The 22,519-nt window shown below is 39.6% G+C and overlaps 1 protein-coding gene across 4 annotated transcripts; it reads left to right on the plus strand.

The window, feature by feature from the left end:
• The first annotated feature begins 167 nt into the window (after positions 1-167).
• Positions 168-22,424, plus strand: TECR (trans-2,3-enoyl-CoA reductase). 4 transcript variants are annotated; one of them, XR_011904447.1, is made up of 13 exons: positions 168-291; positions 8,584-8,634; positions 9,071-9,122; positions 9,516-9,560; positions 10,836-10,939; positions 12,896-13,011; positions 13,124-13,229; positions 17,346-17,418; positions 17,507-17,550; positions 18,912-18,969; positions 19,707-19,795; positions 20,396-20,522; positions 20,633-22,423. XR_011904447.1 is itself a non-coding variant. In XM_072342716.1 (13 exons), exons 1-13 carry the CDS (start codon positions 265-267, stop codon positions 20,758-20,760), a joined length of 939 nt encoding a protein of 312 aa, XP_072198817.1. In that variant the 5' UTR covers positions 168-264; the 3' UTR covers positions 20,761-22,423. The 4 variants fall into 4 exon arrangements, 3 of the variants coding, with proteins under 3 accessions (XP_072198817.1, XP_072198818.1, XP_072198819.1); XM_072342716.1 differs by having other exon boundaries at positions 20,477-20,522; XM_072342717.1 differs by having other exon boundaries at positions 10,839-10,939; positions 20,477-20,522.
• The last annotated feature ends 95 nt before the right edge of the window (positions 22,425-22,519 follow it).

Below are 22,519 nucleotides of genomic sequence, written 5' to 3' on the forward strand. Positions count from 1 at the left end.
CATTCCCTGAAGCACGAAATCGCGGGCCGTGACGCGCCCCGGGGCTGCTGCTCCTGGCACTCCGACCCCGAGCGGCACCGAACGTCGCGCTACCGCCGCTGTCGCGCGCGGGAAGACCTGAGGCGGGGCGCGGAGGGGCGGGGCAAGAAGGGGGCGGGGCCCGGAGGGGCGGGGCCGGGCGCTCCCGCTCTCCGCGGGTCCCCGCCGCGGGGCCGGCGCCGCCCGATCGGCAGCGGCGCGGGGCTGGAGACGGCGGCCCGCAGGATGGGCGGCAGGGCCGGCTTCTTCGAGGTGGGTGCTGAGCGGCGGCGGCCGCGCCGGGGGGGCGAGCCCGCAGAGGCGGCCGCCGGCGAAGGGGCGGCCGGGAACCCGGCGGGTCGGGAGCCGCCAAATCCGCAGTGAAGCGCCGGGAGCCGGAGTCGCCGCTTAGCGGTGCTGCGCGGACGCTCCGGGCTCCTCGCGGGGTTCCCCGGGGCGGAGCGGCGCGGTCGGCCAGCCGGGCCGCCTCGGGCGGTGGGACCCAGCCGCGCCGGGCAGGCTGGAGGCGGCCAGGAACGCTCTCGGCACCCGACGTCCCGGACACCCCGAGCGCTCCGGCCCGGCTCGGCACGGCTGCCGGGCGGCTCCCAGCGCCCCGTTGCGGGGCTGCGTTCGCTCCCTGCGTGGGAAGCCGGGGGCCGCCGACGGGCGCTGCGTCCGTTCGGTTTCTTGTGCGTGCGGAAGGCGCGGGGTGAGACGGACCTGCGGAGTCGAAGGGCGACGTGCCCAGTCTCCAGCAGGACGAGCAGGCTAATGCAGAAACCCCTCGGAGTGGCCGTATTGCACAGCGGGGCGGTGCTGGCCAAACGCCAGCTGCTGCCCTGCGGTTCTGTGGGCTCGCGCTTCGTGCTCTCCGGCAGGAGACTCACCTGGAAAGGAATGCGTTTTTTTCCCCGTGCAAAATACAGAAAATCACGCAGCAGTTGTTACCGTAACGTTAGCAGCGTCTAAAACAAATGGAAAGAACCCGCTTCTCCACGGCCTAAAAGTTGAGATGTTGCTTTTCAAAGGGATGGAAGTTTTTTGGAGTCACACTCGGCGCACTGAGCTGTCCGTAGCCAGGTGTGCGCCCGCTCTCTGCCCTCCCCCTGCAGTGCTGACCTCCCGGATTTGAGGGAGAATACCCAACCTTGTCTCCACCTCCTGCTTCCTACTGCTGTCCCAGAGTCCGGAGAAATGAAGGTGCAGCAGCAGGCACGTGGCTGATGCCCGTCTCAATGTCCTCACTGTCTGACCTGCAGGTTTGCTCTGCTGCTCCCATTGTACTGAGCTTCTTCACGTCACCCACTACTCTAAAGCATTGACATTGTTGTTTTTACCTAATTCTGCAGATGGAAAAAGTGGAATGATTTGCTCCACCCCACTGGGCAGAACAGGAGCAGCAGAGCTTGCTCTTTGTTGTCTAATCAATATCCTATCTCTAGGCAATGCTAATCCAAATTTGGATGTCTCATGAATTTACACATCAGTTTTGCGTGTCAGTCCTTTTCTCTGCGTGGCAGATAATGGGCAAAAGCAGATGTGCCTAAAATCATGCAGTGTGCATCACAGCAGACCCAAGGTGCGGCATGTGGACAGGGCAGCACGGGGTGCTGCTGCCTATTACTTTCTGCACTGTTCTCCCCACTTATTTGCTTTCTCTTATAAGTTCAAGATAGCTTGGTATGCTGAACTGCACTTCCTCAGCAAACACCCAAAACTGAGTTATCAAAGACAGAAGGTAAATGTGCCTCCACTCCTCAGACTTCGTAAGAGAAAAAAAATCTCTACTGATACCACAAGTGGTAATATTCCCTATTCTGGATTAGTGTGCAGTTCTATACTTATCTTTGTACACCTCAAAACCATTCACCCTTCATTGCTTCTCTGTGGTGCCTCCTTGTAAGAATCACAGAGCACTTTGCAAACACCAAACTCTTGCTGTCTGGCTTTTTTTCTAATATGACAGTTACAAGTTTAGCACAGATTTATCAGAGGTGGAATGTTCCTGTTTTGGGGCATTTTATCAAGGGTAGTGTATAGTCAATTTCATACTGAGTATGTGGGAAGTCCTCTCCCTTATCCATTAATGGACCTACAAAAAGACAGACGAGCAGACACTAACTGTTAGTTCTTTGATGAGAGTATTTCTCACTGCTGTTAAAAGACCTCAAAAGTAGGGAAGGGTGTATTAACGCTACTTTTAAGAAGCCAGTGAAAGGTAGATGCAGCTTTGGAATCACCTTTAACTTCTTTCTTTGAATTGGCTGTGTTCACAGTTAAGTACCAAGAACTATGAGCAACAACTAAAATAAGCCCAAGTATGCTGGTTCTAATGGATCAGCACAAAAAGTCCAGACTGGCTGAGTGATTTGCTTCTACTTGAGATGTCTGCATCAGAGCTAATAGTTGGTCAGGTCCCCTGTACTCCTAGACCTACATCTAGATGACCACCTGCATGCCTCTTGCTCTGCAGTCATGCTACAGTGGGTCTTGTTTGAATGCTGGTATGTGTCTCATTTCATCTCACTGCTGTTTTATCACTGATAGCTCAGAAGAAACGTAGCAAGAGTTCAGAGACATGTGCGTGCCTGACAGTACTGCACCTGATCATTTGGAGAGGTTCACTGCATTCTGGAATGTAGAGATCTATGATAGAGGCTGGTATATAGATAACTGATGTTCTCTAGGAGTGCTCATTTATCTAAATGGATTAGAAAATAACTCTTCTGACCTATTTTAGATGTGTTTCAAAGCTCACAGTATGGCTCATCCTGAAAGTGCCAGCTTTTCTCCTTTTCCTACAAAGGGTTTATCTGAGATGCTCAGACGTAAATATCCATAGCACAGAGCTCTGAAGTTAGGCTGATGAGTTCTACTTTTTTTCTGTTTGACAGGTTTAGGTCTTCAAAAGCATCACAGGTAGAAAAAATAGAATGGTCCTCTGTCTTCCTAGAGGAAATATACTTAAGCAAATACTGTAGAGAATCAGTGCTGTAAGAGCTTCAGTTGTAATTTTGCTTCCTTAACTGGTTTGGATGGGAAGTGCCTTTTGTAAGCAGTGCTAACAAAAAAAATGTTTTGGAGTCTTCATTCCCTGAGGATAGACTGAGCTGACATATGCAGTACTGCTAAAAGCAATAATGTACTGCCTCCCTCCTCCCCCCTCTTCTTGCTGGCATTTAAAGTTTCTCCCCCTTCTGACTGTGATGAAAACCTTCTGAATGCAGGGGGATGGCTGCTGCCTGGCCAGCATTGCTGAGATGTCGCAGCTCTTGTTACAAAGGCTTCTTCCACTCAGAGCTATGCTGTCTAAAGCCTCGTCAAGTAGAGACACTGAGAGCAAGTGCCAAAAGCAGGACTGCAGAAGATTTTAAGATTCTGTATACTCCAAGAGCTGCCCAAGCAAGACAAGGCCAAGTGTGAGATGTTTGAACAGTCATTTAAAGGGAGAATGCTTGAAATTGCCCTGCCATTTGAAAATGTCATCTGCTTTCACAAGTAACACGCAGTTATCGTCACAGAAAGAGATGAGATTATGGGGAAAAACATTCTCCCTTTCTCTTCTCTCATCACTTCTCCATATCTCTAACACTTTGTACAGACAGTTATGCCGCTTCATTTAAAAGATGAGCAATTTGTTCCTTTTCTCCACGGAACTTGAGAGAAACCCTAAATTCTGTAGAGGGAAATGTGACAGTAAAATGTTACTTGGCAGGGAGTACCTGGAGCCATTCAGGGTTTGAAGGCTGCTTTTGAAATCAAAAGTCAAGAGAAAATAATGGACTTCTTTGGAGTATATTTTATAAAGTAGATGTGAGTACTGTGAGTTCAGCTGTCAGCATAAGAGCTCCAGGCTCCCCACGCCTTCTGGTCTCCATACCTTGCCAAGAGTCAGCAAACCCATCTTGATACTTCTAGGTGAAAAATAATAATAAAAGTACAACCCTTCCCCCCCTTCAGTCTCTTCAGTTCCATGTTTGAAGCGTACCCTGGATTTACGTTTTGACATCCACCAAATAATTCGTGAAAGGTAGTAGTGGAACTGTAGATACTGAAGTTCAGTATTGCAAATCACAGCTCAGATTCAAAGAAATGATCGTGTTTTCACAGAGAATTTATAAGCTTCTTCCACCTGAATATTGTCACTGTGGAAAATAATCACTATGAGCTAGAGCTCTGAGCTATAGATCCTCTCTTTTGCACATGTAAAAGGCTATGAAGCGCTGTTGAAAAACCTGGATATCTGCTTAGTGTCACATCAAAGTTGACTTAGATTCTCAGATGGAAGCACTCCAGCCTGCTTTATAGTGACAGTGATACTCAGTGAATGATGCGAGTCTTCAGCATGACTGGGAAGTTGGCAGTGTGCAGCCCTGTGTTAGCCAGAGCAAGAAAATACCCACTGAGTCAGAATTAACTGGTGCAGGTCACTTTCCCATCTTGTGTATCCTCTTGGAAGATATCATGATAGCAAAAGCTGGAAAGCTTTCATAGGCTTTCAGGAGCCAGAATTCACTGTAATAAGCTCTAAAACACAAACCTCTAACAGCAGTTTCTATTACTATTATTTTATTTTTTGGAGAGGGGATAAAAATCTAGCCTCCCACTCCAGGGAATGAACCTTTATTTTTCTTCCTGACTATTCTTACAGACTCTTTCAATCAGTCATATAAATGGGTTTCACCTTCTGAAGGATCACCGTCTGTAGCCCTACACCTGTTGCTATTCACAGGTCCAAATCAAGAAAGCAAACTAAGTTTGCCATGCAGTCATGTTAGGCACCCAGCTCCAAGAGTGGTTATGACAAACTATCCATCCAAGTTTACTTCAACTCCAACCCTTCACTGGTTGGTGAAGGCATGCAGGGAAATGATGAACAGAACGTCAATGGAAGGAAGCAGTGCTTAAAGTAATCCAGAAAGATGGGGATTTAGAATTTGTCTTTGGTAGAATATTCTGTCTTTTTACTGGAAAACATTCCCACCCTTTCCTGTCTGTACTTTTTTGTCTCCTGAAACCTTTATTCCTTGGTGGCCCAGATTCTATGAGAGGAGTTGGTAATGGCAGAAGACAGTCTGAAGCAGATCTTCACTTCTTGGAAGTGTGTATAACCATTGTATATAAAGCATGAAGTTTCACTCAGAAGTAACTTAAATGCTGTGCTTTGTGCTGACCTTGGAATGAAGATGCTACTGGATGAAGGTCCTTAAGGATTTATATGCAAACATGCCTAGCTAACAAGTCTGAAGCAGGTGGAAGAAATGAAAAGATGCCGAGTTTCAGCACACTCAGATGATTGTTCTCATGGGCATATGTAGGAGCAGAATTTTGGAGGCTGAGGAGTAAAACACCTGGGCTGCGTTACTGCATGCATGCGTGAACCTGTGCATGTTTTATGAAAGAGAAACTTAATTGTCCAAGTATCACTGCATCTCCTTTCTTAAACTAGGTGAAATAGCAATAATATGCTAGCTTCATGAAATATGAGCTCTTCAGAGAGGTAATGCTTTATGTAGTTGGACTACTGACAGAATAATAGCTCTCCATAGATAATGATGAAATTTGGCTTTGTGGTAATGACTGAAAACTATAGCACAATTTCCCCTTGGCTTAACTCTAATGACTTAAAGGAAGTTATTTCCAGTGTGCCTTAGGGAGAAATCACACTGAGGCATGTCTGCTTCCTTCATGAAGAACACAGAAAATTCTAAGAGAACAGAGAAAATGGCTAATCCTGTAGGAAAAATAAAATGTTTAGAAAGATATAAATAGGGCTGTGGCAACCACTGATTTTTATTTTTATTTTTATTTTTATTTTTATTTTTATTTTTATTTTTATTTTTATTTTTATTTTTATTTTTATTTTTTTTTGTGGCTAAATTAAAGGAACCTCACAGTCCAATAGTTCAGGGATAATCAATCCATTTTGCATAGCTCTCTCTTGGGCTGCTCGGTTCCTAGGCTATAAAACAGTTTGGGGTTGCTGTATTTTTTTTTTCTAATGTAAAACTAAACCAATACAATATCTGCTTACGTTGGTGTTCAGAAAATCTCTCTAAGCTGGAGTTTGGAGTTTACTGAAACTGCTGAGTACAAATGACTGCAAATAAAGCTCCCAACAAACAGAAACATGATGTGTCAGTATTTCCTTAAAAGTTACCGCATCACTTTTGAATATCTGTTGATGCTTAAGCACCAAACAGGCTTCAAACTGGGATAATTTGATTTATTGTATGTTTGTAATCCCATTAAAGAGACACCATCTTAAAAAAAATAAAAAATCAAAGAGTTTGCTCAACCATTTTCCCGCTATTGATAAACTTTCTAAGCCTCCGAATATAAGTCTAACACTTGAAAGTAGTTTTCTTGGCTTCCATCATCAGTTGATTACTTTGACCTTGACCCATCCTAAACAATAATTCAGACACTATCAATCTTTGGTTCTTATTCATGAGAACAAATTTGCCTTCTAAACATTGAAGGTCTGTCCTTGTAGTCACTTCCAGAAGTGTTTTAACTAACAGGTATCTTGCACAAATCTGCCTATTGATTAAATTCTATTCAAAATAGTTTTAGAGAAGCGGTAAGTTAAAATGCCTTCAAAAATTCACCAAATAAGTGATCTGCGAGTCACACCACGCTAGTGCAGATGGGCTGTCAGTGTCCTGTTCTGCTAAATGCTTTAAGGACACTCCAAAATTAAAATTCTCTGAGCCATAAATTTATGTTTAAAAGGGCTGGTACACATCAGTTAGTGTTCCAAGAACAGATTGCTGGGTATCTAAAGACTGTTGCCAACCAATACATTAACTGACTTGGTGCTGTGCCCGAAGGCTGGAAACACTGTGTTCAGTGCTATCTAGGTTCATGTGGCTGGCCATTATGTTCAGAAAAGATAACATTTCTTACTTTGGATCGGTCTTTTCTGTCTGTTATGCAGGGAACAGCTGACTACTGTGGGGACATTTTGTCACAGATAAGAGACATGATAGTTAAAGGAAACAGTTACCTTCGCTTTCACTATGTTGTCATACAAATTTATGAGACTAAACAAATTAGAAGAGCATAAGTGGCAGAAAGATGGCCGGACTGCTCCGTGATTGGCCTGGAGAGGACTTCTCTAACATGGACACTGGAAGTCATAGAATAAAACTGCCTGGGGAGAGAGATTCCAATCCAATATGCACATGCTGTCTGTGGGTATGAAATGAGGAGGAGGCTTCTAAACTAATCACTGCTGTAGTCAGTAGGGCTACCCAGTGGCATTCTTTGATACAAAAACTGATACCTTGTAGCAACTCAGCATTACAAGGGACACAAACTGATTTACAACCCCCAAGGTCCCAGTTTGGTGGGCTGTGAGAGTCAGAATGCTGTAGGTCAGTATTGCAGAGTAACACAATTCACTTAATTTGCTTTCCCACGGAGATCTCCCACAGAGCCAGTAACATCTGTAATGTACATTGTTTCAAATATACATTAAAAAATACCACAACAACACAACAACAAAGAGAGAAATACATAACACCCCAATATTTGGCATAGATTCTTCATGAATTGCAAGGGAGGAAAAGCGCTTACCTCCCTCAGCACCTCCTTTAGGGCTTACAGTGTGCAGGTGGAAAATACTACTGCATTAGTATCTCTTGTGGGGATCAGATCTGATACTTCTGGCTGGAGCTGATGTGCTTCATTGCTACACTAACAGAGAAAGAACAATTTGGGACAAGTAAAAGGAGGGAATAAGATACTCGGAGTGATCTCTTCAAAGAAACTGTTAGAAAGATACTGGACTGTGACTCCTACTTTCAGTCAGGAGTCAGATTTAAAGTCTACCATGAATCTGTCCTCTTGGTCAGTTAATACCAAATGTAATTAATGGTACTCATTTATTATAAAAATAAACAAAACCAAAGAACAAAACCCAAACTGGGTAATGAGAGTCACAGTCACTTAGTGTGACGGATAAGCTTTGATTCTTCAATTTTAGCTGTACCAGAGTTCCTTTACTGAGTGTTAGATGAGAACAAATGAAATTAAAACACAGCCAGTGTATTGTAAGAGCGTGCTGCAGCGGGACTCTGAATCATCTCAGAACCTTCCTGCTCGGCTGCTGATTAAAATTCACATACTCACAATATTGCTTACATGCATGCATGTGTGCATTCTCAAAAGGTCTTTCTAGTTTTACAAATCAGAACAATTCTGAAGACAAACTTATTCCTTAATGATTTGCGTGAAACTTCTCTTTCCTTCATTTTGTTTTAGCTTAAGAGAACACACCTGAATATGCATATTTTGGTCAGTCAATAAGCTACTACTGCTTCTGACTTTATCCAGGAAGACAACTTATTTGGCAAGAGTGTTACTTTTGTTCACGAGTTCTTTGAGAACCTGGCTGTGATTAAAACTGTCTCTTGAGCACATCAGAATTGTTTCTAACACATAGAACAGAGAAAAATGGTGTCTCATGCTGAATAGTGATTGTGAATTTGAGCATCAACTAAGAGTTTAGATATTATGCAGTCAGTAGTTAATGATTATTGTTTTGTGTCCTATCAGGTGGAAATCCTTGACTGGAAGACAAAGGAACAATTATGCTTCCTAGATAAGGTAAAATAAAAATCTGCCCAGAACATTAGGTGACTATTTAAAAATTGCTTGCTCTTGTTAAAGCAAAGTAAATGTTTGTGAAAAGTATTTTGATAGCCCTCCTTTGGCATTAAGGAGACAACAACTATTCATGCTTCATATGCTTCATACCTCTTTTCACAAAGGAGCTCTTGTGCTAAGAACACAATTTCACTTGCTTCTGTAAGATGGGGCCAATTGTCCCTTTCTCATTTAGAAGCCCTCAAACTGTCACTGTGCTGTAGTAACACTTTGAGTACTGCCACAGTAGCTGCCTCTGAAACAGATGCCACAGATCAGGTCCTCCGCTTTTCCTGTAAGAAGTGTTTTGAATCATTCATACCAATCATAATAGCTGTCTTTAGAAATATGCATCTTACATACAAATATGTATATATGTATGTTCTTTTTTGCCTAGGTGGAACCAAATGCTACAATTAGGGAGATAAGATCAATGTTCCATAAATTATGTGAGTATAACTTTTGCAACAGTTTGTATTACATCACAATATCCAGTATGGAAACAAGAGAAAAATATATAAGATGAAACATAATGCTTACACGCAGTAGGGTTTGGAATGAGATGATATTTAATCTCTTCCAACCCAAGCCATTCTATGATTTGATGATAATGTGAGGTAACTTGCACATGAACATGATCACAGTGAGATTTCAATACAATTTTTATACCAGCTTGATACACCTTTGTATTTTTCCTGCTGCATAGTTTGTCATGGATATTCATATTAAATTAATATTCCTAAGTATCTTCAAATAAATCTCACTGTATTGTGTTTCATTCATTGTAACTGGACAATCTAAAACAAACATTGTATATCACACAGTTCTTCATGGTTTTACAGATCCTCAGTGGTATCCAGCAAGACAGTCAATAAAACTTGATCCAAGTAAGTACCTGTAAAGACTAGAGTAATAAAACTCTAAGCAGTGGTCTCACATGAAAGGTGGACTTTGCATGGGTATTAGCTCTTAAAAATGAGTTTCCAGCTATGTTACTTAGCACTGTGAAGGCTGAAAAGGCTCCAGAACAAATTTAATTCTTTTGAAGTATTGAAAAGAGGTCCATCTGTGTGTTTGGCACCTGGTAATTAACTCAGGAGTCTGCATATTGTTCCAATGCATTTTCTAACTACTGATCGCCTTTGCTTTAAAGACACGCAGAACAGATTTTAGACTATAATTTCCCTTAGCTGCAATGGAATGATCCCCATAGAGACTCTAAACTGGGAGCACTAAGGAGCTGCAGAGATTAATTCATATAATCCTCTGTTCTCAGGCAGGAATTAAAATTCCTTTGAGGTAAGCAAATACAAAACATCCTGCCATGAATTTGCTGACAAATCTTGATGCCAGGTGGTTGACTGGATTAATGTAGTTGCAGGTATCACTGCTGGAAGCCTTGTAGTACATGGCTTGGGTGCACAAAAGATACTCTAATTACAAATTACATTAAATCATCTTAGTGTTCAGTACAAAATGTATCATTTTGTTCTTCTGCTTCTATTAAGCTTAATTTGATTTATATATTCCCTTTAAAACTATGCTAGTGATGATTAGTTCATTATGTAGAATCTGTCCATGGAAAACAGGTATATAAGTGCCTTATTTCCTTCTTCAAAGATCTACCTTTTCAGATTCCTCCAAATCCAGGCATTAAAAAACTTGAGCACCAGCTTAGTTCCTGTGGAATCATCTCTTGGCTGATTGTTTGGAAAAAAAACCACAAAAACAGATAGTAAAAACCTCTGTAGGAAGGCCTTCCCTTTACAGCTTATCCCATCTTTGTGTCTATTGATGACCAATGAGAAGCAGACAAGAGAGATATGGTGAAGCTGACTAGGTCAGTGAACTATACTAAAGGGTAGTGTCCCATCAGCAAATTCTGCTGTAGCAGTGATGAAGCAGGTCTACTAGACTAGGCAGACAGACAGCACTGGGAATTCTTCTTTCTCGGTGTGAAAAGAAGACCTAGATTTATATGTTATCCCTGGGGTAATTCAAAATGAAGTGTAAACTTTCTTAGATTTTTTTAAACTTAGATTCCAATAAACTTATGTCATGTCAAAGAATCTCAGAGACTTTCAAAAGTACAATATAGAGCTAGTTTGCTAGCGTAGTTGGTTTGAATTTCACCGAGATGTAATTACCTCTTTCCTTCTCAGAAGGAAAGTCCCTGAGGAATGAGGAAATCCTGCAGCACCTCCCTGTTGGCACAACTGCTACTTTATACTTTAAAGATTTAGGGCCACAGATAGGATGGACTACGGTGAGCTATGCTTCAAATCTGAGCCAATTTAATGGCTGTTTCTCCATAATTAATCTTTACATCACTTTTTGTCTCACTCCAATATTTCTGCATGATGCCTGCTCTGACAGTGGATGCAGGCAATGAACCCTCATTGCTTCAGTTCATTTTATCCAGGGAAAGCAGCAAGAAAACATTTTGAATGTCTAGTTCCCTAGGAGAGCAGCCAAGGAAAACTTGCTACAGGTTAGTTTGGCCATGCTGAACTAAGGTACAGGTTCTCAAATATGTTTACATGTCTAATGCAAAATCACTAGGAACTACGTATCTAAATTCCTGTGCAACTCTCCTGGCAGATATCAGGATTATACTCCAAGTTTGTCCTGTGAAGAGGCATCTGAAAATCTTACCTGTCAATGATTGAGCTGACTTCAGCAGGAAAATGCATGAAAGTAAAATCAGTTGTTCATGGCTGTGTCCCAAGATGCTAATGCCAGGCTAATGACAGCTGATCATTTCTGTAAGCCATGAAGACCTCATGTTTACTCTCTCAGCTTAAAGACAAGTCCCATCACAACACCCTCAGCAGCTGACCCTACATTTATGTTTATGCAATGAGGTGGTCAATGACTCTCAAAGAAAGTCCATAGTGCACATATTAGCATGACTTCTAATGAAACAGCACAGCATGAACGAAAAAGGTACCCAGTAACTTAAAGACACATTTACTATTTCTTATCTATGAAATATTAATAAAATATTGTGTCATTGATAAATAGATAGATTCATAGGAGGCAAAAAAATAATAATAAAAAATCTACAAGTCTGAATCTTTAGATCAATTCTTTGGATGCTATGCTGATAAATAAAGCAGCTGATGCACAAACCACAAATCAGTAAGACAAGCAAAATAAATGACAGCATTGATTCCAAGACAAAGATACATGAATACATACCAAAATATCACACACCAGGCTTCTTCCAATCCATTATTCGTCTTTTACCTTTTGCTCTCTCTCTCCTTCAATCTACTTCATTCAAATGTAAATCAAGAAATGCTTTGATAGAAATCAAACAAAAAAGGCAATCAAATCCTACCTTTGACACAGAAAATGATGATTCTGTTACAGAAGTTGATACAGAAACAACTTTCCTTCCAGTCAGAGAAACTAAACACAGGAGAAAAGTGACACATCGTGTGCTTTTTTGAACAACCAGTTTTCCTTTTTTCTCTAAAAAAATGAGATGTTGTCGTAACTTCCTTACTCAGAAAAGTGGAAAATTCAACTGTTAATACTTAGCCCAAAGTTAACCTCAATATAAAGTGATGCTCATGAGAAATACACTCCCATCTGAAATGAAATTAAGTTAGATAATAGCTTATTTAGTTCCCTCTAGTTGCTACTTTGTTCTTGATGGTGGTTGTTTTATTTTTCCAAATGAAAGATTATTTGAGCATAGAATGAATTGTTTACTGGAATATCTGCTATGCTAACTGCTCATACACAAGGTCATCTGAACACTTGCAAATTGTGTTTCTATTTTAAATGAAATTCATTAATGAAAAATAAAGCACATATATTTCAAGATAAATTCTTCATTTAATTTTAACCAAGAATAAGTCAAAAAAAAGTAGGTTTTGAGGGCAAGAGGAGGGTGAGAGCTGCATAAGTGTAACCTGCATGCTCATTTATCATGATCTCTGGGCTACCATGAATACCTTTACATACCCATGCTGTGTCAGCTGCATTGGCAATGGCTGTTTGTATGCAGTTGAGGCAAATGCATTGCAAAACATTTATGTGCATGTCTACTGATTTCATAGCCTAGGCCCAATCCTGCTACTCTCCCTGTGCATCTCTAAGTGCCATTCTGGGTCAGTGGAAGTATTTGTCCCACTGCATTACTTATTACAAAGAAACGAAAGCAGAACTACCATCTAATTCAGCTGTCTAATTATTTTCTCTCTTTTTGCAGGTATTTTTGATAGAATATACAGGTCCATTGTTCATCTATTTTCTGTTTTATTTCCGCATGCCTTTTGTGTATGGACTGGATGAGAGGTTTACATCAAGCCCACATCCAGTAGTTAAGTAAGTCCGTTGCAGGCTTGTGCTGTATTTCTTGTTAGCATTGTCTTATTCCAAATGTCTTGCCACACGTTTTTTTAAGCACTCTTAAATGCTTTTGTCTTGCTGTTTCTAGCTTGGCATGTATCTGCCATTCTTTCCACTACATCAAAAGGTTGATTGAAACAATATTTGTTCATCGGTTCTCCCATGGGACTATGCCACTGAGGAATATTGTGAAGGTAAATTGTGACAGAATCTATCCATAGCCCCTTACAAATCCAACCTAGCCAACCTATTCTCTGCCTCTGCAGCACAGGTTTTTTTGGATGTGGCTTTCTTAGTAATGTGCAGCAAATCTTACCCATGAATCTATAGTTCCTTCAAAAAATTTCTTAATGTCACCACTGTACAACCCACCTGTTGCTATACAGTTATTAACATTATAGTTTCCTCATTGTTCTTTTATAATCAGAAACTTACAGCACTCCCTTTGTTTTACTCAGCTAGCTCCCTGGGTGTGAAGACTTTAGTAACAAAGTTGACTTTTAAGGTAGCACAGATAGGTACAACGCTGAGAAGTTCGTTGCTTTAAAACCTTCTTTAAAAGTCATTTTACATCTTCTTCCCACCTAATACTGTCTTTGTTGATAAGCAACTGTTAATTTACCTTTCACTGTTCCACTGCAGAGTAGCCTGGTTGTCCTGAATTTTCTTCTCACTCAGGAGCACCCCCTGATGCTGTCAGTGCTGCTGTGGCATACGGCAGCCATCAAGATGCAGATCCCCTATTTCCTAGTAGTCTACAGGGCTGCACGCTTATGCAGGGGCTGTGGTTTTTCAAAAACATTAGCAACAAAGTACGAGCTGCTATTCAAACATTCTCTTTATACTCAGGAGAACAAAAGCACACAGTATAGCATCACTATTCGAGTAGTTAATATTTTGTATTTAGACAGTCCTTTGGACTTTGAATTATGGCAGTGATACTCCAGGCTGTTTAAACTTTACCTTATGGCTAACTTCTTAGAGCTTTGCAGTGGCTCTGGTAGTGCTGGCAATAGCTTCATGCTTTCTACATGGAATGAGAAAGTTGAGCCAGTGGATCCCAGAAAGAATCCTCTTCAGACCAAACATAATGTCATTTGTACCAGTCATTCTGATCACATTTACTTTTCCTCCTTTTCAGGTTGGTGGTACTTGCTTTCATCTGTAAAGTTGCTCACAGTTCTTATCCCTGCTTAGCATTGCCTGGTGTTGTTTTACTTCTATAATTTCCTTGACTTTGATGGTGTTACTCCAGAATTCCACCAGTCAAAAAAAAAAATCACATCCTCTTCCCTTCTTTCTCTCACACACAGATGGTAGCCAAAGCTTCCTACTTCAAGTGAATAATCACCCACAAAGCAGATGCTTATTTCCAAAGCAAAACGGAATGCTACATTTAAAAGGAGACACTTCAATTTCAATAAGCAGAGATCTAAGACAAGAACTAATATGATTTGTGATTTTCATCCTTTGTTTGCCAGATGAAATAAATGATGCAGTAAAATGCAGCAAGAGTTCACCACAAGCAGTTCATGCTATACTAACCTAGTATAATTCTAAGATGATTTTCTAGACAGCATCAAGATAGAATACCTGCCTTGCCTGGACTTTGCAAATGACCGTCTCAGTAAAATAGGGATTAATACAAAAAATGCGTAGTAATAAAGGAACTAACTAAAGGAAAGATGATGATGGTTGTACCAGAAGAGGTTCAGTCAAACCTTTAATAGTAGTTTAGCAGTGGAATTCCTCAAAGGTTAAAGAAAGGGTAAAAAGACAGGATATTGTTGCTTCCTATGATCATATCTGGAGGAAAGAATATGCTAAAGAAATACCATTTAAACCAGTAGACAACATAATGAGACAAACAAAAGGGTACATACTGGCTGTGAGTAAACATAGGCAAGACACTAAGAAATAGTTTTGATCGTTATAGGAATAATGATAAATTAGAGGAGAGAAAACAGAAATTCTAACCAGAACTTTTGAAATTTAGGAATAGTTCATTTATGGGATCTTTGCAATATCTGGACCTGATGGCTTTTTATTTACCTGGAATAAGAAAGATGCACAGAAACAATTCCCTTCTTTCTAATGAATTTATTAAGTCTGTAGGTACTGTGCTGCTCCTATCTGGATCTCACTGGAGACTTCTCTATGAGCAATAAGGCTTCTAGTGACAGCTTGTCATGTGTAGTGTTAATGCTAAGGGCCATAACAGTGGCAGACTCCACTCATCTTTAAAGCTCTTTTTGTTATAACTGATATATAACTTTTAATTCTTGTGGTAAAACATTTTTTTGGATGAATAATATTTGTTCAGTTTAATTACAGCATGTATTCTTGGGAGCTGAGCCATGATCGTTCATTTAATTATACTTTACAAAAAATCCATTGCCATATGAGCCATTTTGTGCCAGACCCAAAGTTATAGACATATTTGTCATAAATTGCCATTCCAAGATTACAGGAAACTGTTTTCACCTAAATTTGTATGGCAGCTAATACACTGAGGGTGATGGTAAAAGAAATCAGCATTAGGAAGAAAGCATTAGTTTATGGATAGGACGCAGACTAGACTGATCCTCACTGGAGTTGTTCCTCCAGCTCCGTTCCTTTTACTAGATAAATAAAGGATGTAATCACAGGGAAGTTACTTAGTCTCTCCCTTCTTGTCCCACCTGATCTGTAATCGTTAGTTAATAGTTTGCTCTTTCTCATTAGTTATTTATTAATACACAATCCCAGAGCAAGGAGCTGTTTGTTTGTACGACAGCATATCCTAAGGGGTCTCTGTTTTGTCTGAGGTCACCGGTCACTTCAATGGTTCACTTAATTTTGAGAAGAAACTGGATTGTGACAGAATGTCTGATGGGGATGGGGGGGGGGTTACCCATCACCAGCATTTTCAGAAAAATTCACTGCCACTTTGCACTCAGCGTGGGTTGCAGTTGCTGAGGTGATCGCTTTTGGGGGTATTGTACCTAGAAATGCAGTTCTAGTATTTATAAGATAGAAAGACCGCAAAATTCAAAGCCAGAAAAAAAAAAAAAAAGATTTTAAATAGTCAGGACATGAAAGATTGCAGTCTTGGATAAGAATTTGTGAGCAAGAATGGAAAGTTGTGAAGGAATAAGAAGACCTAGAAATGTCTAAGGTATGTGAACCTATTGAAAGGCCAAGGAAAAAGCATCAGCAGAATGAGAGGATCGTAGCTTTAATCAAGAGAGAAGAATATAAATGGTGAAAGAAAGATAAAGGGCTCAAATTTGCTTTTGTAGATGTCCAGGTAATAACACACCCTAAAACATGAAAAATGGAGGAACTGGGTTGGATAAGGGAAAAAAAATCTCGACCCACAGGAGGCAAATTTGAGTTGTCAAGAATGGCACCTATAGTTGAAAGCATAGAGAGAGAAGGAGGAGTAGGTCAAGAAAGGACTTCCCTCCTACCAATAAATATAGAAAGAGGAAGAAGGTAATCTGTCACCAAGATACTAAAGGAACAGGGAACGTCAGAAGAAAAACAACAGGAGGCAGACTAGGAAAACTAACAACAGGTAGAGAAGGCAATTTTCAGTAGGAATTTTAATTTAATTTTTATTTTATTTTATTTTATTTTATTTTATTTTATTTTATTTTATTTTATTTTATTTTTAATGGATAAAGCTGCTGAACAGGCTTTGGAATTGGTCAGGAATGAATCAGTACAGGGAGAGCTCAATGGAAGCTGGATCACAGAAAGCCAAGAATGGCACCAAAAGGAACTAAGTGAAGATACCACAGTAAAAGGGGCAGAGGGAGAAGTCATGTGTGATTATTTAAGGAAATAAAAGCTAAAACATGCGATGGGGAAAAACCCTGATGGCACAAAGGAGAAGAGAAATATTAAGGAAATGGGCAATACAATGAAATAAGCAGGGAAGAGAGCACAGTGCCTAAATAAGGATCTACGAAGCCTCAAGTGTCAGTAAAACAAGTCTCTCTTTAAAATAAAGTCTGTATGGCACATCATCCTTGGATGGCTTCTGAGACAAGCGAAATCTATTTTCAATAGTAGATTCATACTTTCTAAAACCGTTTATAAACTTAACAGCTCTAAGAATATCTGAGGAAATCTTATCCTATGAGCACTACTTCTTTCCTCTCATTTCCTGTTTGCTCCTGCCTTACCACACCCAGTATCATCACTTCTTGTTGTATTATCAGCAACTTGGAGGATCAGCCCAATTGATTGTTATCTGTGGTCCTCGCAGTGAATTGTTTCCAAAAAGATGATACTAAAACAAAGAAAAAATCCCTGTTTTTCAGAACTGTTTGTATTACTGGGGATTTGCAGCTTGGCTTGCTTATTACATCAATCATCCTCTTTACACTCCTCCTTGTAAGTAGCATTACAGCTCTGAATATGATTCAAGTACTTCATTGGTTGTATTTTATAGCTAATCACATGTAAACATTTTGTTTTATAGCTTATGGGAAAAAACAGATTAATTTTGCTGTGATCATGTTTCTGGTAGGTCTACTGCTCTTTTTATAAAACTCTAAAACACGCTGGTTTATTTATCATGCTGAATAAGTGGAAGAATGGGTAGGATAAGCAGGTATTTAAAAGAGAGTACTTGGGACAAACTAAAGCTTCCCACCTGCATGTAGAGCAGATACATCTGCCACATTTTAATGTGATCTTGTACACAAAGGAAGATTCTGATTAAGTACCTGTTCTAAGACTAGAATGGGTTATTGATTTGTTGGGATGATCTCCAGTCTCTAAAAGAGTCCTGGCATTATCAGTTTGTGACAGTGTTTAAAGCCTTGTGAACTATTTATTGAGTGTTAAGAGTCACAGCAGGTCATAAAATTTAGAGAACTGGCCAACTAAAAACTTACATTACATACTACTAGAGGAAGACGTTCCTTTAGGTGCAACCACTTACATGAGATGGAGCACGAGGAAGTAAGTGTTGCAGGGGCATTTTAAGCCTTTTAAGGATTTTTTATGAAACAAAACTCTTAAGACACTGTCTGTTCTTCCTCACAGTTCCTAGGAACATTTCCGTAGTTGCATAGTGTAGCCAACAAAGATGTACCCATTTTTCCCACTTATGTCTAATTCATTTAAAACATCAGCTATTCACTTGCTTCGAGAAACTAATACTCAGATACCAGAAGCTCTCAAAGCATCTTCCCAGTGTGGAAATTCTGTGAGGTAGTAAACTAGATCTGTTTTATAAAGAGACTACATGAAAACATACAGAGCTTGTGATAACACTCAGGTAGTCTGACCACCAGCCAATTCTCATAATAGGTTTGCAGTGCAGACACTGAAGATGCAATCCATAATTATATAAATGGGTTATTTCAATACTCTTTCCACATAATCGATTGAGGAAGCATTATTTCAAACCAGCGGAGGAAGCTCAGTCAATTACACTTCATGATTCACACTGAATATACTCTAGAGGAGAAAACTTCCTTTGAGTCCAACCCTTGGGATGTTGATGATTTTTGAGAAACCAAAACTACCCAAATGAAGTTTTCTGGTGTTTTTAAATATGTGAGACCAGCCAAAAGGCAAAGCAAGTAGTTCCTGGATTTGCTTTTACTTGGTTTATTGCCTTTAGATCACATAGGGACTGCATGAGAAACAAATTTGATCTTTTGGGTAGCAAATCTGTATTTGCTGGCAAATCTCACGTAACATAGAATAGCATCTTGGTTATTTGCAACGTGTTAACTCCTATTTTTCATCATGTTTACAACAAACTCTTTTTTTATGTTGTTTTTAAGTTCCCCAGGAAATAACAAAAGGAAGAAGAGCATAAAAAAGCATATAAAAGAGAAGAATGTTTTTAACTGTCATACCTTTTCTTGCAGCTATGTGAAGCTGGAAATTTTTCCATTCATGTTGCACTTAGTGACCTCCGGAGAGATGGTAAAAATTGTTTTTTTTTCCCCTCTTCTGTGCAGCCATTCAGTACTGTTCTTCCACAATTATACTGCCTCTTGAAAGGACTGACTGATCCTGGAGGGTGCTGATATCCAGCTTCTGACTGGTGCAAAATCAGGTTGTTCAGCACTAAAGACTGGATACTTGGAAGATCAGGCAGTGCAAGGAATCCAACAAGAGGCTGTCAAAGAACACTTATCTCACTGTAATTTTTCTTGTATTAAAAAATTGCGCTGGGGTGACCAGCTCTATCATTTACACTGGTAGGGCAGAGGGAAATATATGGTGGTATAAGTTATACTTCAGTGAGCAAAGGGAAGTAATTTAACTAACTTCCACAGTGGAACAAAAGATCTTTGTGTGCAGTCTAAAAGCTCCCTGTGCATTAACTGAACAAGGGATAACAACTATGACTACTAAAATCCCATCCTATGACAACTGGAAAACACCTTTAACTTCTAAAATTAAACGCACTTGAGGTAACATTTGATGGGTGTGATTACAACCCAAAGGATTGTGTAGATGTCTTTCTAATGTCCAGAGCATTTCCTCACAGTTACCCTATTCCTTCAGGTGGGTCCAGAGGAAAACACCATGTTTTCCCACATCCTGTTTGCCCCTTGGACAGTAATAAGACAGAGAAGTAAGGCAGGTTTGGGTTGTCTTTGTTGGAGAGTAAAACAAGAGTGTAAACATTCTGTGATTTGTTTTCTGATCTATAGGGTCCAAAACTCGTAAGATCCCATATCCAACAAAGAATCCTTTCACATGGCTGTTTTTCTTTGTATCTTGCCCTAACTATACCTATGAGGTACGTATTTTGAAACAAAATGTTAATATTTTAGTTTTGCTGGATATTTCTTTGTTTCTTTTGGAATGCTAAACTCTGAAACAGTTCAGCCTGAGCTTTATTGTAGCCACTAGACAAAATGCAGATGTACTTTGAAGCAGTGAAAACATTGCAGAGAAGAATAGGGGAATTGACACTGAGGATATGTTGCAGCGAGGAGATTGGGGCATCTAGTGGATTTAAAACATGTGTGGGCCCAGGAATACTAGTGTGCAAGAAAACAGTGCACAGTGAAGTAGAAGATACTGTGGTAGAGAAAAATGGGTAAAGCCGGGGGATGAGGCAATATCTGCCAGGTCTTAATATCCATTTTGTTTAGTTATACAGTTGACTATACAAAGTTACAGTTTCTAGCATTGATGGATGAGGGACAAATGCAAATCAGGTAGAGAAAATGAAAGGAAACTATGTTGTAATGCTTACACAATTGTCATGTTAAATATGGAAGCAAACAGGAAGAATTTCTTTGTGATAACAAGGTATTGTTCACATTTTGGTTAAAAGTTACTAACAATAGAAATTGATATGGCTGACCTTGGCTTTTTTATTTACCTATACTAGGACAAGGTTGTATTTGATCAATAGAGACATAAATGCAAATGCTGTCATCAGAAATATTTTAAATTTCCTTGGCCAAAACAGGTGGGGACATGGATCAGTTTCACTATCATGACTCAATGTGTTCCAGGTGAGCAATGTTTTGGTACTTCTTCCTGGAGTGTTGTCAGCAACGAGAGTTTGTACTTTCTCTGACAATGAAGTGTTTTATTCTTTTTTTTCTTTTCCCATTCCTCCTAGTGGGGCTGTTCACCTTGCTTTGCTTCATTCAGATGACAATCTGGGCAAAAGATAAACACTATACCTACCTACGAGAATTCAAGGATTATCCAAGTGTTCGAATGCCAATTATTCCCTTTTTGTTGTGAGAAAAGGTCGGCTTCAATATTGCATGGAACTTCAAGAAGAAAAAGCTCATGGATTTTTTTTTATTATTATTCATAAACCTCCTGCCAAATAAGTGAATTAACTGAAATGATTCTGGTATATGCTAAATCTCCACTGCTGAGGGAAACTGAATACACTCAGAAGCACGTTCAAAAAAATCAGACTTCATTGCAGAACTGGTAGCCAAAAGTCCCTATAGTTCACTACAACCTGATTGACTGAGATTTCCCTGTACTAGTCTATTTAGATTGATACATCAGAGATAAGCTTGTTTTGAAAGGCAGCTCCAAATTTAGCAGTGGCATTCTGCAAGACTGTGACATAAGTACACTGGAATGAGGACATAGCAGCCAACTACAAGAAAGCTCAACTCATACAATATGGCCAGCTGGCCTGAAGACAGTTGCATGTTTTGCCTTCTTTGACTTAAAAAACAGTGTTCTGCCTGGAGGCGTTTTGTGACAAACAGCATTACCAAAGAATATGAATGGTTGCTGGAATAAACAATTAGGCATTCTCTCAAATACCTGCTTTGGGTCTAAGCTCTAATTTGCCAAATGGATCTAAAGAAAGAAGAATTTGTGGATATAACATCCATCCTGTGAATATATAGATGTTTTTGAGGGTGTTTATTCTATTTTGTTTTTAATATTTTTAATTAGTAAATTGCATACTGTTAAATAAGGTTCACGATATCTGATCTATGCTGTATCCATGATATTTGGCCTGTTTTGTACAAGTCCTTAATATATTCCAGAAGATCCTAAAGGACATTTAACCTTGTATTTTTTGTCAGCATTCTCTGAATAATTTCAGTGTACTTTGTGGATACATAAATTGACCGCTAGCATTTAGAATGGTAACTCTCTTCCTATTTTCAGAGCCAGGGAGAAAAATCCACTACATTTTGAACTTCCTGTGTTTTCTTTTTCACAAGATGTTCAGTGGGATTTAGTTGGGTTTTGTGCAAATCTAGTAAAAAAATATAAAAATGACTGCAATATATTTGAAACATATTTTGAACAAACTGTTTCAGAAAAAAAAGTGTAGATACTGTTTTGTTTCACAATGAATTTATTTATTATAATGGATGTATAGAAAGATTTTGCAACTGTTTGTATGGGTGAAATCTGCAATAAATTCTAGCCTATGTTTTGAATTCCATTGAAATAATTATGGCAAAAGAGGAAGATTACAGCTGGTGGCCAAAATTCTGTGATTGTTTGTAAAGTACAAGGGAAGAATTTCCTTGCATCAAATAAGATCTACATAAATTGAAGGAAAAACTAAGAAAGCAAAATATGTGACCCACCTTTTATTTCTGTATAGCACGTGCTGAAGGTTTTTTTTTTGAAAACAAAATGATTCTTGGATAAATGAAGCAATACGTAATTGTGAATCTGTTTGCAATATTATTTTACACTAGTTTAATGGTGAACTAGATAAAAGATCTAAATGTCACATGATTTCCCACTGTGGAGTACAAGCAGGCTGAAACTTTCTGAGCACTGAGCAGTCACAGTCTATTCACACTTTACACCCATTTGAGGTCCAGGTCACAGGAAAGAAAAGTTTGTTCTTGTTTGTCTAATTTAGACATACTCTTGTTTAAATTCTAATTTGATACTCTGCCTCCATTTCTGAACTTGAAGACCTGTGAGTATTATGACATTTTCATTAATATTTTTCTTTTAAGTAAATTTCTTGCTTTTGTCAGATTGGAATGAATTCTTCCCATTC

Source organism: Excalfactoria chinensis, chromosome 8 (genome assembly GCF_039878825.1).
Source record: "Excalfactoria chinensis isolate bCotChi1 chromosome 8, bCotChi1.hap2, whole genome shotgun sequence".
NCBI lineage: Eukaryota > Metazoa > Chordata > Aves > Galliformes > Phasianidae > Excalfactoria > Excalfactoria chinensis.

Coding starts and splice junctions, on each gene's coding strand:
- TECR (XM_072342716.1), top strand. CDS start 265: ATGGGCGGCAGGGCCGGCTTCTTCGAG. Junction 17,551..18,911: donor TTGCTGTGATCATGTTTCTG/GTAGGTCTACTG, acceptor CTTTTCTTGCAG/CTATGTGAAGCTGGAAATTT. Junction 18,970..19,706: donor TAGTGACCTCCGGAGAGATG/GTAAAAATTGTT, acceptor TCTGATCTATAG/GGTCCAAAACTCGTAAGATC.